Genomic DNA, 20654 nt, shown 5'->3' with positions numbered 1-20654 from the left:
TTGTCGCTGAGGATAGGAATGAGGATGCTGGTCTCAGAGTTTGTTTAACATCCGAGTGACCTCCCCTTGATATAGGAACTCTGGTACATTACTACTTTATTCCTTTCAGTTCCTGCTGTTGTTGTTGCCTGTAAAATCAAAGCAAGACCCCTAATAAACTCCTGGTAGAAGAAGAATTGGGAGGGGATGAGCTATTCTCATTATATAAGGGGCTTGAGTTGACTGTATGATCACTTTTCAGCCAGCTGTATTTTATTTGAAGTGGTTACACAAACTCATCACTGGTTGATGTTCCGACACTGTCTATTAAGGTGTTCTTTTCAAATCAGTGATTGCCTGTTTCACTTTGTTAAACTACTTTGCCTCTGGATGAGGGTGAGACCTTGTATATCCCAGATTGAAAGCTGAAGGGTTTTTACTCTTGTACTAGTAGAGCAGGGCGTTACCATCCTCTGTGTTGCCTGCTGGGACCCCCCAGAGCTGGCAGGTCGCTGCTCTGCAGTGCAGGGCACTGCTCTGTGCTAGTGCCCTTGCTTCTCCCATGGAAGTTCAGCCTTGCTGACTGGCAGTTCATGGAAGTTTTCTGCTCAATTTAATCCTTTCAACTGATCAATGAGATGTGTGGTATTGGGGGAGAGGGGAGTGAAGAGAGGGCAGTCTCTTTGGTGTCGCCATCTGTTTCTGTATTTAGTCAAAGTTCCTTGGGGAATTTCATGTTTAGAAAAAAGGGCTGGTAGAAGGAGATGCACTAAAACAAATTTGGCCTTCCAGGAAATGGGAGCTATGCTGGGCAGAAGTTACAATAATTATTTGCTTTGTGGTTCCTTTTCTGGCTGTATCAGCATGATGTTCCTTTTGGAAACAACATAACTGGGTGAATTTATTCTGCTAGGCGGAGGCAATTGCTGTTGTAGAAACAGCTGCAACATCAAAGTAAACTGAAGTAAGTAGTTCTGGGCAGCTGAAATGCCACAGTGCCTGGTAGCTTCAGCGTGTTGCCTTCTAGTCCTTAGCAGGACACAAAAGGATCTGCCATAAGTTTGTGCAGTATTGTATAAAAGAACTACATCTCCTTTTCGGAATATTTGTCAGTGCTTTTGCACATGGACTTCTGCTGGGAAAGGACTGGACTTTCAGATAATTTCTATGTGTTGAAGATACCAGAATGATCCCATTGTCTATCTCCCCTCTTTTCCCCTCTAAATGGTATCTAAAATAACATGTCCATACCCATGGAGTGTCACTTGTGTGTCAGATTAGCAACTGCGTCTAGCTCGAAATTTATTTCCGAGCTCAGGGAGCGTAAAGTCTGTGTAACCTGGACCCTCTTGTCTTCAGGGGCAGACCATTTAAGGTGCTGTCATCATGACACATTCCTAATGGGGGGGTGGGGCATGCATGCCATGGCATCGGGGTGCAGCATGAATGGGAGGGTGCAGGCTTGCCTCCTTATTAAATTGCACTTGCTTCATGCTCTCATCTATGCAATCCTGAGTTACTGATGTCTGAAGGCATTGAAATGCACTGTTGGGGATATTTACACTAAGTGTCTTAGAAAAGGTTTTCTTTCATCCCACTTTCCCAGTTGGGAACTCTAGACACAGCCTTGCTCTTCTCTGACTCTTTGCTCTGTACTGTGGTGCTAGTAGGACTCTTTGGTGAAAATAGAAAAAATATCATCTTTTAACACATATTGCTGTTCATATATTTATGCAAAATAGTCAGAATGTGATTTGGGAAATGGATGATTTCTCAACAGCAATGTCTTGCCTAGATGCCTCAGGACATTTTGTCTCAAGCATCAAGAGTTTCAGAAAATGTAAGAGGATGTCACAAAGGCCTCTATATAGTTCCTCAAATTCTGCATTCAATGCATGGTTTATACCAGCTCTCTGGGATCTTGAAACTTGAATCTGTAACATAAGATTATATTTTTTCTGTTGCTACTGGTCGCTGTCAATGGTGGGGGTGATCTTTGCACACCACCTGTGGGTTTAGGTGCTGATCAGATGTGCTGGTGCTTTTCATTCACTTGGTGAGGGGAAATTAATCTGCTTGATATGGAAACTCTAGACCAGAACACAACAGTAAAGCTAGAATTATGTAGGCCTTTTTTAATGTCATTAAACTCAGTTCCTGTATTGGAAGGACTGTAGGTTGGCCAATAGATGTATCTTCTACAATAAGGAAAATCCAGGGTACTAAAGTGTTTAAAGTGGCTAAAGTAGTTTAAAAAAAACCACCTAAACTAAAAACAAATCATTAAAAATAGAATTAGCATTCCACATTCTGTATAATGTAATATAGAAATACTATTCCATCTCTTCAAACACGATAAGCCTACAAGCAAAGAGCTAATGGTGCTGATGGGATTAAGAGGGTAGGAAGGGCTTTCATAATCAATAACTTAGGGGCAGAAAAAAAATTAGGAAGAAAGTAGGTCTGTGAATCGATGAAAGGCAGGATGGCCTTAATATAACTCAACAGTTGAGCACTTTGGATTTTTCGCAATACTTGTCTAAGCAGCGTTTATGTGATTTCTATGGGAAGACATGGAACTGATTAGTTTGCTGTAACTGAAATGTGATGTTTTCCCTAATTCTGCATAATTGCAGGTCATGCTCACCCTGATTTGCGTTCATTCTCCTGCTCTTTCCCTTGTACCAGGTCCCACAGGCAGACAGGGCAGAAGAGGCCAATCCAGCAAACTTATTTTCCCTACTATTTTGGTAGGCAAGCTATGAGATTTAACTGCCCTGCATATCCCTTCGTATATGTTACCAGAAATCTGCCTTTTGCTTAGACTTGTGTTGAAAGACACTGAGCAGTTTAGGATGTTGTAGTGTATGTGAAACCATATAAACATCAGTGTATATATACATCAGACATCAGGGCCATCATATATACATCAGTGTATGAATACATCAGAGAAACACTCAAGTTACTTCATTTACCAAAGGAAACTTTTGCAAGAGTTTGTAAACATATCTACTTAGCTGTGCCCTGATGATTTCTGAAAGCATTTTGACTTACAATGATGCGTGAGTGTATGAAATTGTAAACATGCTTTATTTATATTTTCTATTTTTATTGTTGTAGCATGACTTTTAATGACCGGATATTCCAAGTTTGAAAATATTTAGACAATCAAACCCACTATTCTGTGTGTCTGTGTCTTTCCAAGACACTCTCTATAAAAAAATTGGTGTTTCTTTCCTTTGGTTTCCACATGAAGCTGAGTAAAACTGCCTTTACTTCTGCTCATGTTACATTAAAAAAATCAAAACTGGTTTCTTTGAAAAAGTAAGTACCACTTACTTAAAAATTTTAAGCATCTGTAGCTTGGAAGCAACCTCTGAATAATTCAGTTTCTGCCAGCTTTCCCTGGGTGTTTGAACCCCATGTGCAGATCTGACAGGCTCCAGCTCTTTGTAATGGGAGGTCTTCTGGTTTTTGCAGGGTGCCAGGGTATGGCTGCGGGAGCAGGACCAGCTGCAGCCATGCACTGTTGGCTTGTGTGCCGATGGAAACGTGCTTTTCACCTCAGATTATGGCACGGTAAGTGAAGTTTGCATGAGGCTGTAGCCTATGCCAAGTTGCAAGATGGACTTCTTGGTTGTGCATGACCGTCATGTTGAAATGTATCAATTGAAATGTTGTGATTCTGTCTGAAATGTGACCGGGCCCTGTTACAAACTATGCCAAAAGTCTAACAAAGGTTAAAAAGAGAAAATTGTTCTTCATTTGTCTGCCCACCTCACTTTTCTTGGTTTTCTTTGTGTCATCTTTGAAGGAGTTGCATTCACGGCCTAGCAAAACCATTGTATTGGCTAAATGCTCATGGGAAGGAGGCAGCTCCACCAACTAAGCGGTCCTTCCTGCCAGGATGTACTTGTTGCAAGCTGTGCCACTGTAAGAGCTGTTGTGTTCACCACCGGTTGCTTCAGCAGCTTTTGCCATCAGCCCTTTGGGTCAGGGGCACGTGGCAGTGGGCTCCCCGTGTCAGTCAGTGGTGTGAATGCAGCAGAGGTGCACAGGACAGTTCAGCAGGGCAACCAGGCTTTGATAGCAGAGCTCTCTGACAGTGATAGGAACAAGCCTCTTTCCAGCCTGATTTCCAGCCCTGTGCTCCTCGTGGTTCCCTGGTGCATCTGCTGTAGTGCTCGTGGAATATTGGTAGGAAGGGATCTCTGGGGATCGTCCAAGTCCTCAGTGAGTCAGCTCGACTGGCTAACCCTGCTAACATTGCCTTCAGGGAGGTTCTTGGTGAGTCAGACTGGTGCCTGGTCTCGGAGGAGGATGGGGAAGCTGGCAGGACTGTGCCCTCCAGCAGTGAGCAATTAGATTTGCTCAGCTGTGCTGTTGAATGGGGCTCTGCAGGTGGCTGCTTTGTTACAGAAAAATGGACAGGTTTTCTTCAGCCTCTTACCTGGCAAACAAAGGAGGGTGCAGGGGGAAAGGGGATTTAGGACTCCAGTTAGTGGGGAGTCAGTGGTAGGACTGTCATATTTTTCAGTCTTGCTTTGAAAGGGCTAGATTTCAAGTAGTTCTTTTTTAAAGAGACTGTTTCGTTTCTTAGAGATGGAAGCTCACCTAGCAAACACAATTTTTTCATCTGGTTACTGTAATCTCTCAAATTCCTCCTTGGGGATCCTTGTTTTTGGAAGTGCTAGATAGTCACTAACACATTTTAAGGGATCACAGGTAGTGCAGCAGCCTCTGGAGGGACAGCAAACAATGGGCTCTTCTGATATGCTGCTGTGGCCTTGTAAAATCCTCCAAACCCACCTGACACCTCTGAAAGGACACCAGAAATCCCACCTTAGAGCCATTTAAGGGGGTGCACCCACTGCCAACCTGTGTCCTGTATATAGACAGGCAGAAGACAGGCACAGGATGATGCTGGGTGACTCACAGGTGTAAAAAAAAGCTGGATTCGGGGGTTTTTTCTCCCATGAAACAAGAAACCACTATGCTGAAGGAGCATGTGCTTCATGACTTACGCAGCAAAAGCACATGGTGATCATTAAAGGGCTTCCTTGTTCAGTGCCCCCCACAATAGTTGTCCTATGTGCTTCCCTTGCCTGCCACTTCCATTGTTTCATACCTGTAGGAGGGACTGGCTACCCCAGGTGAAAACTCAGGTAAAAACTTCTTCACTTTGGGTTAAATGGGCTGGTTGATCCCTCTGATTTTTAGGACACCTAAATCTAGTTGTCCTCATGTTTGCTGTGGCCCAGCATACCTGCAGCTCTTGCAGCTCTAAGGTAAGAAGTCCACTCCTTCAAAGCTTTTGCAATTTGTTTTCACTTCCTTAAAAACACCTTGAGCAATAAATCCTTCAGAAATGTGTCTTCCTGGGAGGAAAGGAAGAGCCAATCCTTATGAAAGATAAGATTTGAAACCATGATACAGACAAAGTAGCCAAATACTTTATGGATAAACATAATTTGGATGCCAGGTGGGAGCTTTGTTTATGTGCTCAGGGTGGCACTGATGGATGGAATTGAGTTTGAGAAGGAATCATTCTTCCTTGCTGAGCCTGGTGAGCAGGGCTGGCAATCTCATCTTTGCTTCTTTGCTGGCCAGGTTTTGCTTTATTCTTGACCACTGCAGGGGCTTGGAGAGTGTCACGGTCATTTTGTTCTGACTGTGGGCTAAACCTGAGGCAAAATCAGTTTCTCACTGGGGAGAGAGTAGAAGTCTTTGTCTGTGTCGTGAGGTGCCTGTTAGACTGAAAGCTGATTGTTTTCCTTCCCAAATAAGAAACGTTTGCTTATTGACAGCTGTAACTTTGTGTTTTACATATTAGCTTGTTGGAAAAGGGAAACTCCAGGGGCAACTTTGCTGAGAGATCAGTTTGTCTGACTTCTCACTTGCTTCAGGAAAAATCAGCTATCGTATTCAGCTCAGTAGTGCTGAATAACAGCCTAGCATACCTTGCCTGTAGCAGGATGATGGAGAGGATCTTCCAAACTGCTCTCCTGGCACATTGCTAGAAGGGTCCAGAGTGAGCTGTAGGGTATCAAAAGCTTCCTTACTGGAGCTCTAAGAGTGGAGCATCATCCTGTTTGTGTCTCAAATCTCTGAACTCCTTGAAGAAAGCCACTTTGACACAGTATTGGGAACAAAAAACCATGACACCACGTGTCTGTCTCCAGGACAGTGGATGATCCCTGCAGCCGGTTGGTGATACAGAGACCGGAAACTCCTCTCTACTCTGGAGGGCAGAGAGCAAATTAATTGTCAGCTTTCTCCTGGTGCAGGGAAGATCTGAAAACTCTCCTGCATGTCACAAGTGCCTTGCAGAGACACGGAGACATCACCTCCCAAACCTCAGTGGGACTGGACGCCCCAGCCTCTGCCTGAGGAAGGGTGAGCTGCTAGAGGTGCAGTGATGTGCAAGGGCATTATGTGAACCTCTGCAGCCTCAGTGACAAACAGGTGACATCTTGGCCTCAGCTAGGATGTCAGTGTGGCATCAGATTGCTCCTCCAGGGAATATATTTCACCTCTGCAGTGTTCCTGTCCAGAGGGTACCGAAATCAATGCTCCTAATACACCTTTGCTGCAGTCCTGCCAGAGCAGTTAGCACAAAGCTTAACTCTTTATGGATATTGGACCAGACTTTTTCTAGAGAGGGATGACTGAATAACACTAACCAAGTGGTTCAAGACAGGTTTAACAGATGATTAGCTAACCTCTACTAATCATTTACTTGTGTATTTAGGACTCCTATTGCTCTTCAGGGTTCCATTTTCTACCACACTGTCCACAGGAGCAAGGAAACAAGCTCTGACCCATCACTTTTTGTGCACAGCAGCCTCTTGGCATAGGTGCTGCCAGCTGTCCGATATCTTTTAGGACTCTTGTCCACTCAGCTTTTTCTCTAAATGTTTTCTTAATGTTTCTCTTCTGGCCCAGAGGGCCACAAGGCTGACAAAGCAGTGGTAACTGAGTAAGTACCAGGCAGATGTAAGGAAAGATCACGTCATGCCATTTTTGACTTGTCCCCTTCCAAAATTAGTCCAAGTCAGCAGAGAAGAGAGAACCAGGGTCGTTTGCTGCCTCATGGTTTGGAAGTGATTTTGTTCCTGACAGACTCCAGTTCATGTTACGCATCTGCAGCTTGTACTCTCTCCTGAATTTAGTTGTCCCATTATCCCTTCCTGCTCCTTCAGTTTTCTTGTGAAAGTGCCTGAGGTCTCTGCTGTGAAAAAAAAAAAAAAAAAAGTGTTTTTTTTTCAGGCCATGCTAGCAGAGTGTCCTGCTGCTGGCAGCCATACCCCTCTGATACCCAGGTGCAGAACTGGTGTGGCAATAACCAGAGAGGCTTGGAGACAGAGCCTGTCTTCTGGACTGGGCTTTGTTCTACACTGTTCATGAACATGAATTATGTATTTTTGAAAGCCTCCTGGCTGGTGAAAAAAATTGGGCTGTGGGGCAGTCTGCCAGTGGAAGATACCAAGCCCTTGCCACATTAGGTGCGACTGGGCAGACATGAGATGAACACCCCTGGGGGAGTGAGCCTGCTTCTTCTCCCCAACTCCTTCCAGGAACAGAGCTGCTGTTTCGGTTGTGCAGGCATCATGGAAATCTCATAAAGGGATGCTGTGCTGGATTATTCTTGCCCTGCACTGGCTCACAGCCCAGGAGGGGTGTTTGCTGGGCACCTGCAGCGCGCTGCAGCGTGAGCACCCTGCAAGGGACTCGCAAGGGCGGCTTGCTGGAGGGGGCAGGGTGACCTCATTCTGTCTGCTGCCTGCAGCTGCAGGAATGGCCTCTCCTTAGCAGTTACGGCAGCCTGAGCACACCAGAAAAGCAGGCAGGAGAAACCAGTTAGATCAACACTACAGATCATGGCTCGTTCTCTGCGGAGGCTGTCAGTTTCTTGCTGGCACCCAGGAGGGCTGACAAGCAGGGATAGAAATGAGGTAGAGACCAGAGCCCCGGAAGGGAAGGAAAAGCCCAAGTTTCTTTGGAAGGGTTACCAGTTTCCTTCTCTAGGCTGCCTGTATGAAGTCTCCCATCTCTATCTTGGGTCTTACCATCTAGAACAGCTTTGGATGCTGGGTGGGAGATGGCACATGGTTGAATCCAAGAGTAGGAAGCAACTGAAATAACTTTTGTGAAATGCCAGCATCGTGCTTGAGGAGGAGGAAAGGAGGGCTGGGATGTGCCTGTGGTGGAGTAGAACAGCCACATAATATCAGCTGTGTTGAAAGGGAATGAAGAAGGTGACCTGATAAATGAAGAGTGGGTTGTTGAGGAGGAGGAGGAAGCTCTAACAGGAAGAAGGGTGCAGCAATTGAGGCAAGAAGAGTGCAACTGCACAGAGAGAAAAATGGGTACTTCCCAGAGCAGTGATAGAATTTAATAGGTGTCACTGTACAAATATTTTGAAAGCTGTATCATATACGTACATGCCAGCACACACAGAGGATGTCACTACTTTATTTGGCTTCTCATCTGCTTTGCTTTCCTTTGCTCTTGACATTATAACCTCTCCCACATGCTCTCTGGCTGCTTCTACAGAGAATGCAGGGCCAAACCTGGAATGTAAATAAGCTTTGCCTCTACTTCCCCACAGTCAGAGACATGATCCCACCTGTGTTTTTTGTGAAAGACTGTTCCTGGTCTCATGGGAGCAGCTGCCATCAATATTCACAGTCATGAGTGGGATGTGTAATACCTGTCCAGCCTAGTGCATCTGGAGGCTGGTGTCCTGTTCCTGATAAGGAGATTTCAGTGGAAGTCAAGTAACCTTGCACTGATTTATCCTCATCCATAGTGATTGACTCTGTGGCAAAAGAAGGAAGTATGCTATATGGTTTCTGGCTAAAGAGCTCTAATAGGTAGGGACAGGAACGGAAAGATGCCAAGAAAAGTAAGGATCCCTACAAATAGGGAGCAGGTCTGGGCCTTACTCATTTCATTTTTCCAGTGCCAAAGTATAAAGGTGCATGTTTCTGGTAGGAGATCAGACCATGTGCCCAGATATCATGACCTTATTTGTCCTTTTCCCCATTCTTCCAGGTGTTCCAGTACCCCAAGGCCTCTCTCTCCAGGGAAAAGGTCTTGCCAATGCACCAGACCAGCGTTGATGGGGTAGAAGACATGTCCATGCTGGGAGATCTGCATGAAGCTGCCATCCTGCTTAACCTGCACCAGCGTTACCAACAGGGTAACATCTATGTAAGTGCCAGGCTGGGCCACATCCCTTCTGGCCAATTTTCTTTTGTTTAGCTTCAGGGCTGCCACTTTGCACGTGAAATACTGATGTTAGCCTCATTTTTTTGAGTATTGTTTCATGTGGATAGGAATTAGAGGGGGTTTTCTGCCTTGCCAGCTCCATCATCCCTGTGAGATGCTACCCTTACCACAGGGGCCTCTTTGCATCTATGGAAGAACTTCCAAAACATGAATGCAAACCTGTTGTCTAATTCTTCTGCTTTTACATGCAGTTGTGCTTTTTTTTAATTGCTCTGCTCTCCTTGCACAGATGAATACTCAAAGCATCTCCTGATTTCCCTCTCAGGCCCTCAGGAAGGAGACTGGTGTCAGGAAAGGGACTTGTGAGGAAAAGCACACCTGGGACGAGGCATCCCTGGAGTGCTGGGATGGCAGACTGCTCTGTGAGACTTGGAGAGGACGAGAAGGATGTATTACAAAGACTGCCTTACCTTGCTTTATTCTTACCTTCCTTGTCCATGCTATGTGCACACAGAGTTTTTCAGATTATGACAGAAAAAATGTAAATCTCTTTCTGTGTTGCATAGCAACTGTTATCAAGGCAACCAGGCCATATGCACCTGTATTCCTGGAAATTATCAGTAAAGTGACCCTATTTCTGAACCATCTCCTGCACTGGATGCAGAGGAGACTGCAAATTCTCTCTTTTCTTTTTTTTTTTTTTTTTTGCTGTAGACCCCCTTGCCTGTTGAGTATCAACACAGCCCTTGTGACCCTATGGCAGTACCCATGTGCACACACTATTTTGATGTCCCATGTCCTTGCTGTTCTTATCCTGTGTTTAACACATGCTATGTGTCTCTGTAGCTCTTGGCCCATTTGGATTTACCCCTCCTGTTTCCTCTTCCTCACATCTTAATATGCAAGGCAGGATTCTCTCCCTTTTCTATCTGCGCCTTGTACCAGAAACACCACCAACACCAGCACTGGGACAGTTTCACAGCAGTTGTATCTCCTTAAGCTTCTCCTCTAGCTCTGATGTGTCATTCCTTCTCTTATTCAGCATTAGTTCTGTACCTTCTCCATCCGTGCATAAAGGTGTTAAAGTTTAACACCTTTACACCTCATTTTTTGCCTTTGCATAGTGCATGAATGTCACTCTGATTTTTTGGTGTAGCCCAGCTCCATATAGTTTTCATTCAAGCAGAAATTGAGAATGTCAACTGTAGTGCCACCTAATGACTTGCAGTGCTCTGTGAATACCATGAATGGTGCAGGGCTGCAGTTCATTTAATATCATCCTCAGTGATCTCCACAGATGGAAAACAGTAGCCTAAAGCTGCAACTGAAGCTGTGCTGAGAGGAGTTATGCCTATCAGTCAGCGACAAAAATACTTGGAAGAAAATTGGAGAGATCAGACGTAGGTGAGAAATATAATTTTCTGGAAAACAAAGTTCACTTGAAGGAATGTGTAACCTGGAATACTGATAACTAGCATTAAAAATAAGTACCTAATAATAAAAATAGTTAATGAGAGGATGGACAACTGAGAACGGGGAGTGGACAGCTGCTGTGAAAAAGTGCAGCTCTGAGCTGGATGCCTGGAGGCATCCTACCATGAGCTCCTAAAGGTGATTCTTTCTGATAGGGAGTGTAAGTAGCAGTATATGTAGACTAGTGTGATAACTAGTGTGATAACCGTAGTTGATTTACTACAGCAGTATCAGCTCAACAGTACCTCTTGTTTTCCACATAATACTATTCAAGCTCTTACCCAACTGTTCAAGGACATTATGTGAGCACAGCAACAGTCTGTTTTAGGTGTGCATCTCCCCTCTTCATTCTTGCAATTCCTCTATTCTTTAATAAAAGTAGACCCAACACAGTGTGAGTGGTTTATAAATAAGCCAGGGGCTGTACTGCCCCATTTTGTGCTGTCCTGAGCAATGCCATGCCTAATGAGCCAAGTAGGATTTATTGTCTTGAGAAGCAGACATGCCACATGCAGCTTGTCCTGCTTTGGAGACTTCTCTGCTGATAGAGTAGCTGATGTGTACATAGTTCATGCAAAATGCTACTGCTGTTAAAAACTGTGGATAGAAATTGTCGATAAGGGATGAGGAGACTGCAACTGGAGATGGAGCAGTTTCTTAGAAACACCTTTGAAAGAGATGGCTGTACTGGAAGAAGTTCTGGAAAGGACTTTCCAGAAGTTCTCTGGAAAGGATTTCTGTTCCTTGGGAGAGCTGAAACTAGAATGGGAAATACAAAATGAAACATCTGAGAGGAGAAGATGCTCTGAAGGTCTGGGAGAAGAGTTAGAATGAACATCTCTGTCTTGTAGTCTCTGGACAATGTCTGTTCCTCAACTGCTTGTAAAAGGCTTTGTCCCCAGTCCATGTTTTCTCACTTAATACTTTCTTCTTTCCCTCTACCCGTCTGGCCAAAGCTCATCTGCTTGCTTATTGCTTTTATCACCAATGAATTATATTTCTGCCCACAGAGGTCCATGTCAGAGGATCCTCAGGATTTGTTCCATCATAGCCTGTTCATACTGATAATGCAATTCGGCATAGGAGACTTTTTATCCCCCTGATGATCTCTGATTGCTGCTTTAATAAATGAGTTTTAAATATTTTGGTGACTACAGCATCTTATCCATTTGGCTTCTGGCTTCAGAGCATGGCATTGCTGTGGCCCCAGATTTCATTTGGCAGGATGCATCTTTCTTGTCACCAAGCGTTTCATTTACAGCTTCTCCAGTGGATGCATTGAAATGCTTTTATATGTATGTGGTGACTCATGATTTGGAAATAATACTAGATGTCATGCCTTACCACAAAGCTTGGCACCTACTGCAGCAATCTAAGTCTTTCCTCTGCTAAGAATGGGTATTCTTGGAGTAGAGCAGTCCAAGATGTCCTTGTGAGGGAGGCCACCACTCTAGCAGCAGGATTTAAGATGGATGTTGACCATACTACAGAGCCATTGTTAGGAGAGAGATGGCACCATTGCTCTGAGCTCTGCAGCTCTGAGAATAACTGGATTTGAGCTGGTTGGCTGAACCGAAAAAGTCATGCCCTAAAAAACAAAATTAATTTCCTTCTGACTTCACAATATAATAGATTTGAAATTCAATATTGGGCTCTGGGTATTTTATTTTAAACCTTACTACCTCTTTTTTTGAAGTGTGAGATTTTCAAAATAAATATTTTCAAAATTAAATGTTTAGAAAATGTAGAAATGTTTTGACTTGAAATCCAGAGCTTCACCTTCAGCTGTCAATTTTGATTTGGTTCACAAAACGATTTAAGCTGCTCCAAACAGCATTTTTCAGCAGAAGAAAAATTGTATGCTTTAGTGGTTCTTTGCACATGTATGTGCACGTGTGTGTATGTGTGTGTGTCTGTCTCTTTGCTGAGGTGGTTCTCGAACCCTCCCAAGCCCCCTCCACTTAAGACTCTGTGTGTGTAGGGGCATTGAAGGTGAGACTCCTGAGACTCCTTCAGTCCTGGCTGTGCTGTTCAGCTTCAAACACAGCAAGGTAGCTGGGTATGAAGATGACTTCATGTTCTTAAATTGTATAAGCTTAATTTAGCAAAGATAACAGGATAAGAATGTTATATTGTAAAGCAGCAAAATTCAGAGTGCCTCTTCCATACCCAATTGTGCAGCCCCTTCCCTGGGGTTTGACATTTTTTTGCCAAACTGGGGAGTTCTCTGCCAAAGCTCAACATCCTTATTTAGGCTTTCTCCCTTCACCATGAGTTATTTCAGGGTCTGGGTTTGTCATGATTTTTTTTTTTTTCAGGAGCCTTATTTCCTTGCTGTGTTTTTTTTTTTTTTCTCCCCCTAGACAAACATTGGTTCCATCCTGGCATCAGTAAATCCCTACAAACCCATCCCTGGTCTGTACAGTGTGGATGCCATAGATCTGTACAGACAGCACCGGCTGGGTGAGCTGCCTCCCCATATCTTCGCCACCGCTAACGAGTGCTACTGCTGCTTGTGGAAGCGTCATGACAGCCAGTGTGTTCTGATAAGGTTAGAAATGAAGAACCGGCTACTCCCTCGCTGCATCACACCTTGCTCCCGCTGTTCCATTTTCATTGGCATCTGCCTAAATATCCACACCATCCTTCCTACCTTTGCCTGATTCCTGCTTGTCACAGCAGAGATGCCGTGTGTTTATTTCTAGAGATCTCTTCTGTGCCATGGGTGGGATGGTCATCAGCTCTGTCTGTCCTGGATTTGTGAATGGAATGTATGTTTTTTCCTGGCAGTGGAGAAAGTGGAGCTGGAAAGACTGAGAGCACCAAGTTGCTGCTGAAATTCTTGTCAGCCATGAGCCAGACCTCCCTTGGGGCCCCTGTGTGTGAGAAGAGCACTTGCGTGGAAGAAGCCATCCTGGAAAGCAGGTACAGTCCACCCTCATGGGCACCAAACGTGCTGAGTCAGCCTGCCTTTGGGGGAGGCCCTGCCTTTGTGGGGCTCTGCCTTCTGGGTAGCCAGGCCATGGATGGAGCCAGACCTGAGCAGTGAGGATCACAGAGCTGAATGGTGTCACGTCAAGGAAATGCGAAGGTTGCGGTCTTGCTGGGATACCTCACCTGGCTGCTCTCCCAGATGTTTATGGATGGATTAGGCTTCTTTCCAACAGCAACATAGGGTGTGCATGGCAGCCAGAGAATTAATGCTCTACCTCTCAGTTGTGGATGTCCTCACAGCAAGTCTCTGTCATGCTCTGACTTCTGGTCTCCATTTGCCCCTGCTCTCCTCTGCCTCCATGTGTTTCAGGCTGCTGGAATGTCTTGCCCTAGGGGTCCCATGGGCCTCCTTGCAGCTCTCCTGATATCCAGGCAAGTGATATCATGGAGAACATCCATGGAAGCTGAAAGGGGCCCCAGGTGGTCACAACTGGTCTCGACTGGAGCTGGCACCAGGGAACAACCAACACCCACCTAAACCTTGGCAGGGCATCAGGCAGGCAGGGAAGGCATCTGGATCAAACATGTTTGGAAGAGAAGTCAGCAACCATGAGGAGATGTAGACATGCTTTGGGGAAATTCCTCATGCCAAAAGAGGTCCTGACCCCCCTGAGGGACCATGGTCCATGCAAGGGCAGGGACACCCCTGAGGGAGAGGTGACCCACACTGGAACAGGGACATGAAGGAAAAAAGTTTCAGAAAAACCTGAAGAAGCAAAGTGCAGCTGAGGAAAAGCAGTAAGAGGCAAAAAGAAGCAGAGAAAATGAGGAAGCAAGGAGTGACAGAAAGAAGCGGTCCTGTGTGTGTGACCCCAGATTCCTGTGCTGCCTTGGGGGAGTTTTGAGGGACTGGGTGTAAACTGAGGTAAAAATGAAAGCTGAGACTAACAAAAGGAGGTCAATAGGTGTTTGACTTTAGGTAAGCCTGGGGAAGAGGGAGAAAGAATGTTTACTTAAGTGGCTGTTTAATTGTTTGTTTCCTCCTTTAATACCTGAATTCTATTTAATAAATTAAACAAAATTTCTCAGCACAAGACTGTCTTACCTATGACTGGAGAACCTTGCTGGGGGTATTGTCAAAGTTGAGATTGCAGGCTGGTCCTAGCTGGAGCCTGTGATAGTTGCAGAAACCTCCAGAGGAGTAAATCAGATATCTGCAACAGGATCTAATAAGAGTAAGTTGGAATCCTTTGAACTATCTGTGTGAAAGTGACTCACATGCAAGTGGCATATTTCAGGGCTCAGCGTGTAGAGAGAAGGAATGTTTCCTGGAAGATGGTGATGCAGAAAAGCTACAGGTAACTGTGATGAAAATACCCTAAGCAGACCTGCAGTGTGTAGTATGGCAGCTGTGAGAGCATTGTGTGTTTCAGGGTCCTTATAAGCAGAGCAGCACTGAGCAGAAGGGCTGTTGCCCTTGGACCTGGTGCTCGAGAGACTGCTGTTGATGATTTATACTTTGCAGGTGTGCAGATTTTATCAAGGATGTGGGCAAATTGTAAAAAGCTCTGAAGTGCAGTACAGTCATGACTCAAGATCTGCAAAATCTGCTTTAAGGCAAGCGGCTTAGAAGGCTCAAGAATGCTTAGCAGTTAAGTGGTAACTTGACAGTGATCCAGAGAGCTTATGATGGTGGATAGGTGATTCCTGAGACTGTGAGATGCCACAGCTGTGAGCTGGAGTGATGTAAGAGCTTGTGATCTGTTCTGTATACATCTCTAGTGCAAGGTGAGAGAGTGAATTTGATTTGTCACCTTTTTCCTGAAGACAGGAAGCTGAAGGCCTGGCCCAGACCAAGAAGCTGCTGCCACTCCTATGAAGCCTACTTTGAACCCCTACTGTGTTTGGGGTTCAGCTTCACTTACTCTGCCAGTGGCCCTCCTCGGGTTGGCCTATGGTGGATTTTCATGCTTGCAGCCCAGCACATACCAAGGAACAATGCTGGATTCTTTCTCAGTTTCAGACAGCATTGCAAACAAAGGTTCCATCAGCTTTCTATCACTTGCTCATGTTGTAACATTCAGGCTTGGTGTATTTCTCATAAGTCAGGCTCTGAAAACTCCTTTGGCCCTGTTGTTTCGGTCTGTTTTCCTTCTTGAAAATCTCCATCAGTTCATTAAAAATTCTGCTAACTTTCAGCTTTTTTCCTTGCTTGCTTCTCCATGTTGGGTGCCACTGCTGACGGCATAGCCACCTTTCCTGTTATTCATCCCCCAAGTCTTTGAATCTTCTTTTTTGTCTTCAGCTATGCATATGAATACTGAATAGTGCATATGGTGCAGTATTTCTAAATTCCAGACTTTGCTTTCTGCTGCTCTGCTGAAACTGGTCCCCATCATTTTGAATCCTGGAGCACACCCTGCCCTCATCCAGCCAAGCAGCCAGCATCCCCCTCCTGATGTGCTGCTCCCCCTCACAGTTCACTGCTGCATCAAGTGCCACCTTGTGATGTGCTGCTGGCATGGGCAGATTGCTCAGCCCAGGCACCTGCCCTCATTCCTGACTGAACCAGCTCACCCTCACTGCCCTGCCTTGCAACTGCTGCCAGCCTCAGACATGCATCAGCTTATTTCCTCCCCTATGTCTAAAAGACTTCAGCACTCATATACATGAGCCCGTTGCCAAACTAAACTGTAAAGGTATTCCCTTGTGTTTTTTCTTACCTATTTTGACATGATTTACAGCCATAAAGATTGGCAGGCTAGTTCCTGCACTCTCACTGCAACTATGGTAGTCACATAACATAACTCTGTCCTTCCTTTTTCTGGCTCTCCCCATTAAATTGGTTGATTCTTGGCATTGGTTTGCTCAGTGGGATATTCCTGTGCAATGTCCTTTATTTACATGCTTGTTTCAGAGTTGTGAGTTCAGATTCTCCAGGGCAAGGAACTTCTCCTGATCTGTGCACACAGATTTCTCTAACTGACATTTCTATTGTTGTAATGTGTTGTAACAGAGCAGTTTTCATTTTTATGCTTGTTTCTTGGAAGTGGTTGTTTCAAGAGGTAAGTTACGAAAATACTGCCTTAATTTTCCTGAAGGTTATTGAGTGTTTCCCCCAACCTTAGCTCTCCTTTAGCAAACACTCACAAGACCTGAAGCTTTCTGCAAGCTCCAGTGGTGTCTGTAGTTGTGATTATTTTTGATGCTATATTTATAAACTTGTAAATAATCCCATATTCGCCCCAGTCTCCAGTGGAACTGCACAGTGGATCAATGGAGATAGTTAAATGCCAATACTTCTGAGGGTAATAACAGTAATAATTTTTGTTTAAACTGTGTATGTTTTAAAATTAGACATGACAACATGCAGGCTGTTCTTGTAGCATCTCTATGACTCCTTGCTTGTCAGGCCTTCAGATTATTTTAGAATTGTCTAAATTGTAGAAATTAATATTTTTAAACCTGGATTCAGTGTGTCAGTTTGAGTGGCTTAGGCTTTTCCCTTTAACTGTTCTGTGAAGCAAGAACCAAGCTGCATTTCAACTCACTGTTTTCTACATCGTATGTACCTCCTGAAGACAGGAAGGTGACAGGAGACAAAATTCTTCAATTTATCGCCTGTTCTGATGTTTGGTGATAGGGTTTTTTACAACTTCTTTTTTCCTGAAGTGGATAATGTGGCTCTCTTAGAATATAGCTTTCGAATCTGTTATGTGCGTATAGTCCCTGTACTTGGAAACCATGTGGCTCGTATCAGCCTAAGCAAGATTTAGGTAACAAGGGCTTGTGTGTTCCAGTATCAAATTTCAGTACCAAACAGATCATTTTATTACTGTGTTTGTTAGTTTGAAGATGTTTGCCTGTAATTTTAATGGATGTGTTATACTGTTTTCTCTTTCAAAGGCAGAAATAAAAAAGGTAGAACAAATATAGAAGTATGTGGTTTAAAGCTACAGAGTGTTTGCCCTATATGTCTGATGCTTCTGAAAATCCTGAAAATAATACAGTCCCATTCACAGGATGCTGCTGTGTTAAGGACACAACCTGGCTGGGTCTTGCCACCTTTTGTTTGCTGAAGCCACATTGGTGGGGAATGCCCTTGACAGTGTGAGCACCAGCTGCCCATATGGATTGGGGACTGATTTAATTAACTCCAATCCCAAAGGTTTAAAATCTATCTAGCAGTGTGTTAAATTGCTTCTGCCATTCTTCCCTGCCCTTGAGCTCTCCCAGCTTGTCCAGGCTGGTGCTGTAACAAATTAATCTCTTGTGGCAGAGCACTCTGTGCAAATGTCAAAAGACTGGGCACATGTTTTGTTTTAATGATATCCCACCACTAATCATATCTTCATTGCCTTGTTCCTGCAGCCCCATTCTGGAGGCCTTTGGAAATGCCAAGACAGTTTATAACAACAACTCCAGCCGCTTTGGCAAGTTCATCCAGTTGCACTTCTCTCAACATGGACACATCCAGGGAGGCAGAGTAACTGATTGTATCCTTTTCTTCAGTGGATCAAAAATGGACGGAGTTAGTGAAGATGAAGAGATGCTCAGTTTGGATCAGGAAATCCCTCATCACAGTTTCTCAAAGCCAGTTTATAACTGTGGGGAAATTTGCAAGTTAAAGAGAGAATGAGTGTTTGTTTTGTGGCTCGGCAGCACCTAACTCTGGAAACCTTTCAACTAGGTACTGCACTAGGTATGGACATAGTTTGACTTTTCACTTTGGCAATCTCAACACTTGTTTCTTAAAACCCTGGTATTTGCTGCCACATTGATTGCATCCTTTCTGTTCCCCATAAAATTATTGCTTTATGTTAGCTCTGCCAATGAATTTGTGATTGACAAAAGTGAGACCAAACTAAGAATCACTATATTCTGCGAAATATTTGGATGCAGAAGAGAATTATGACTCCCTGTTTTGGGCTGGGATCTCCAGTGGGCCTTGTAATCCTAATCATAGAATCATAGAATATCTCAAACTGGAAGGGACCCATAAGGATCATTGAGTCCAACTCCCTGCTCCTCTCAAGACTACCTAAAATGAAATTGTATGCCTTAAGAGCATCGTCCAGATGCTCCTTGTTGTCTGAGAGGCTTGGTGCCATGACCTCTTCCATGAGGAGCTTGTTCTGGTGACAACAAGGACAGTGAAGACTGGATATAGTCAAATTATGTTGTGCCGTGACAACTTTCTTCCCTGTATGCCCATGGAGCCCTCTCCCAGAGGCTTAGACCTATCTTTTATCTACATGAGGCAGGTAAAGCTGCCTTGGCTACATTTCTTGATGGTGATCTTCAAAGCTGCTGCTGACTGCAAACCACACCAATTTCCACTGGAGTAGCAGCCAGATGAATTTACTACCATTGTAAATAACAGGCTTGCATTGTTTAGTCTCTGCTCTCTGTGCTGTCAGTAGATTAAAGATAGTGGTCTCTTGCAGAAGCAATGAGAACTGATGCAAGACTTGCTGTGAGCAATATAGACTTTCAGATTAGAGTAGCCTCTAATCTTTCTATGTGTTCCTAATGTGGCTCATCCTTTGTTAGGTTGCCTATGCTCTGTCTCACTCTGCCCTTTTAAATATTTCTTTGGCACATCATACCTCCTTGTAAAATGAGTTGAGAGGATGATCTGAGATGATTTTTAGGACCACTCTTCACCTACTTCCCACAGTGTCAGTTATTTAATGTTTTGCCGCTTGTTACAGGGTTCATCCCTGTGTGTTTAGAAGATTCTTTGTCAGTCATCAAGAAATATGTGCATGTGCCACTTGAATGTTTTTTCCTTAACTTGCTGTTCAGATTTATTGGAAAAGGTAGGTATCACCTTTTCTGACTGCTGGGTGAGCCCTCTTCCCATAGTATGGTGTGGCAGCACCTCCTGAATGATGCTATCTTCATCACAATGTGTATGCCTTAGCTCCTTATGTGTACAACTGCAACTGTCCCAAATAAGGCAGAGGAACAATGTTTGTTATGTATTTATCAGAGCCTCTTCTCCTATCTTTGATAAACTCTGTGCATTACAGAGAGACCCCAAGAAAAAGCTGCTTATTGAGGGGAAAGGGAGAGAACAAGTACCTGGAAACTCATTCCACAGAGAGGAATATGGGGTACAACTCCAAATGTGGGCATTCTGCTCTGATGTAGTTTACTTAGGACTCAGGAACTCACTGAGGAGCAGTGCCAGAACTGACAGGTTCAGTTTGTCCATGTGCGGGCTCTTGAGTACAGAGAAGTCAGCACATGGTCAGTTGCACAGCCACATGTGACAAGAGCTTGATACAGAATTTATTTAGACAAAACCATCTAAACTGGAAGAAGCCCCTCTTGTACATTGGCCCTGGATATTTACCTGTATCCTTGTCCTCTCTTTGCAACCACAACTCCAGTCTCTTTCTACTTGCTACTCTTGTATTCTTTGTTTCAGAACAGAGTGGTACACCAGAACCCCGGAGAGAGGAATTATCACATCTTTTATGCTCTGCTAGCTGGTGTGAGCGGGGAGCAGAAAGGTAATTGCATGTTATAGAGTATGGCTTTGTCCTCTTTCCAGTCCAGCAAGTGAAGCAGGTGTAAGTCAGAGCATGGATATTTCAGGTACTTGATATGTAGCTTTTTCTTGAAGGCCATATGGTGATTTTGTGGGAAGCAGAAAGGGGAATTGAGAGAAAGAGGCTGAGGATGACAGAAATGCTGTATGAGAAAAGACACTTCAGGCATTCTGAGGTGGAGGGAAAAGTCTGTGGAAAGTGACGAGGTAATGAAACTGGCTAGAGGTGAAGGAAGGGTAGAGAGTCTTGATACAATTGCTGATGGGACCTGTTTCAGGAGTTCAAAGGTTGGATGACAGACATACTTTTACAACAAACCTTCAGTATAGATAATAGTAGAGAGAATTAGAAAGACCGACGATTTAGTGGAATGACTAGAACCAAAACATGTATAGTGTCTGAATAAAGGGTTTATAGCTCAGTACATGGGGAAGGGAGAAGTGGGTCTGAAAGGGGGCACACGGGAAAGTGGCA

At 44.3% G+C, this 20654-nt stretch overlaps 1 protein-coding gene across 2 annotated transcripts in view; it reads left to right on the top strand.

Moving 5' to 3' along the window:
• LOC114054940 (unconventional myosin-X-like) overlaps nt 1-20654 on the top strand; it is a 91250-nt gene that overhangs the window by 10705 nt on the left and 59891 nt on the right. The window contains exons 2-8 of one of the 2 annotated variants that reach the window (XM_027878545.1): nt 3460-3558; nt 9037-9195; nt 13050-13237; nt 13477-13611; nt 17992-18116; nt 19429-19442; nt 20057-20141. In XM_027878545.1, the coding sequence (XP_027734346.1) occupies nt 3460-3558; nt 9037-9195; nt 13050-13237; nt 13477-13611; nt 17992-18116; nt 19429-19442; nt 20057-20141 (805 nt within the window). Of the gene's footprint in view, nt 1-3459; nt 3559-9036; nt 9196-13049; nt 13238-13476; nt 13612-17991; nt 18117-19428; nt 19443-20056; nt 20142-20654 lie in introns of those variants that run through there. The other variant, XM_027878555.1, reaches the window with a different exon arrangement.

Source organism: Empidonax traillii, unplaced genomic scaffold (genome assembly GCF_003031625.1).
Source record: "Empidonax traillii isolate 1590-97213 ecotype Southwest subspecies unplaced genomic scaffold, ASM303162v1 scaffold5:size3517227, whole genome shotgun sequence".
Taxonomy (NCBI): Eukaryota; Metazoa; Chordata; class Aves; order Passeriformes; family Tyrannidae; genus Empidonax; species Empidonax traillii.
This window is presented reverse-complemented; position numbering and strand designations above follow the sequence as displayed.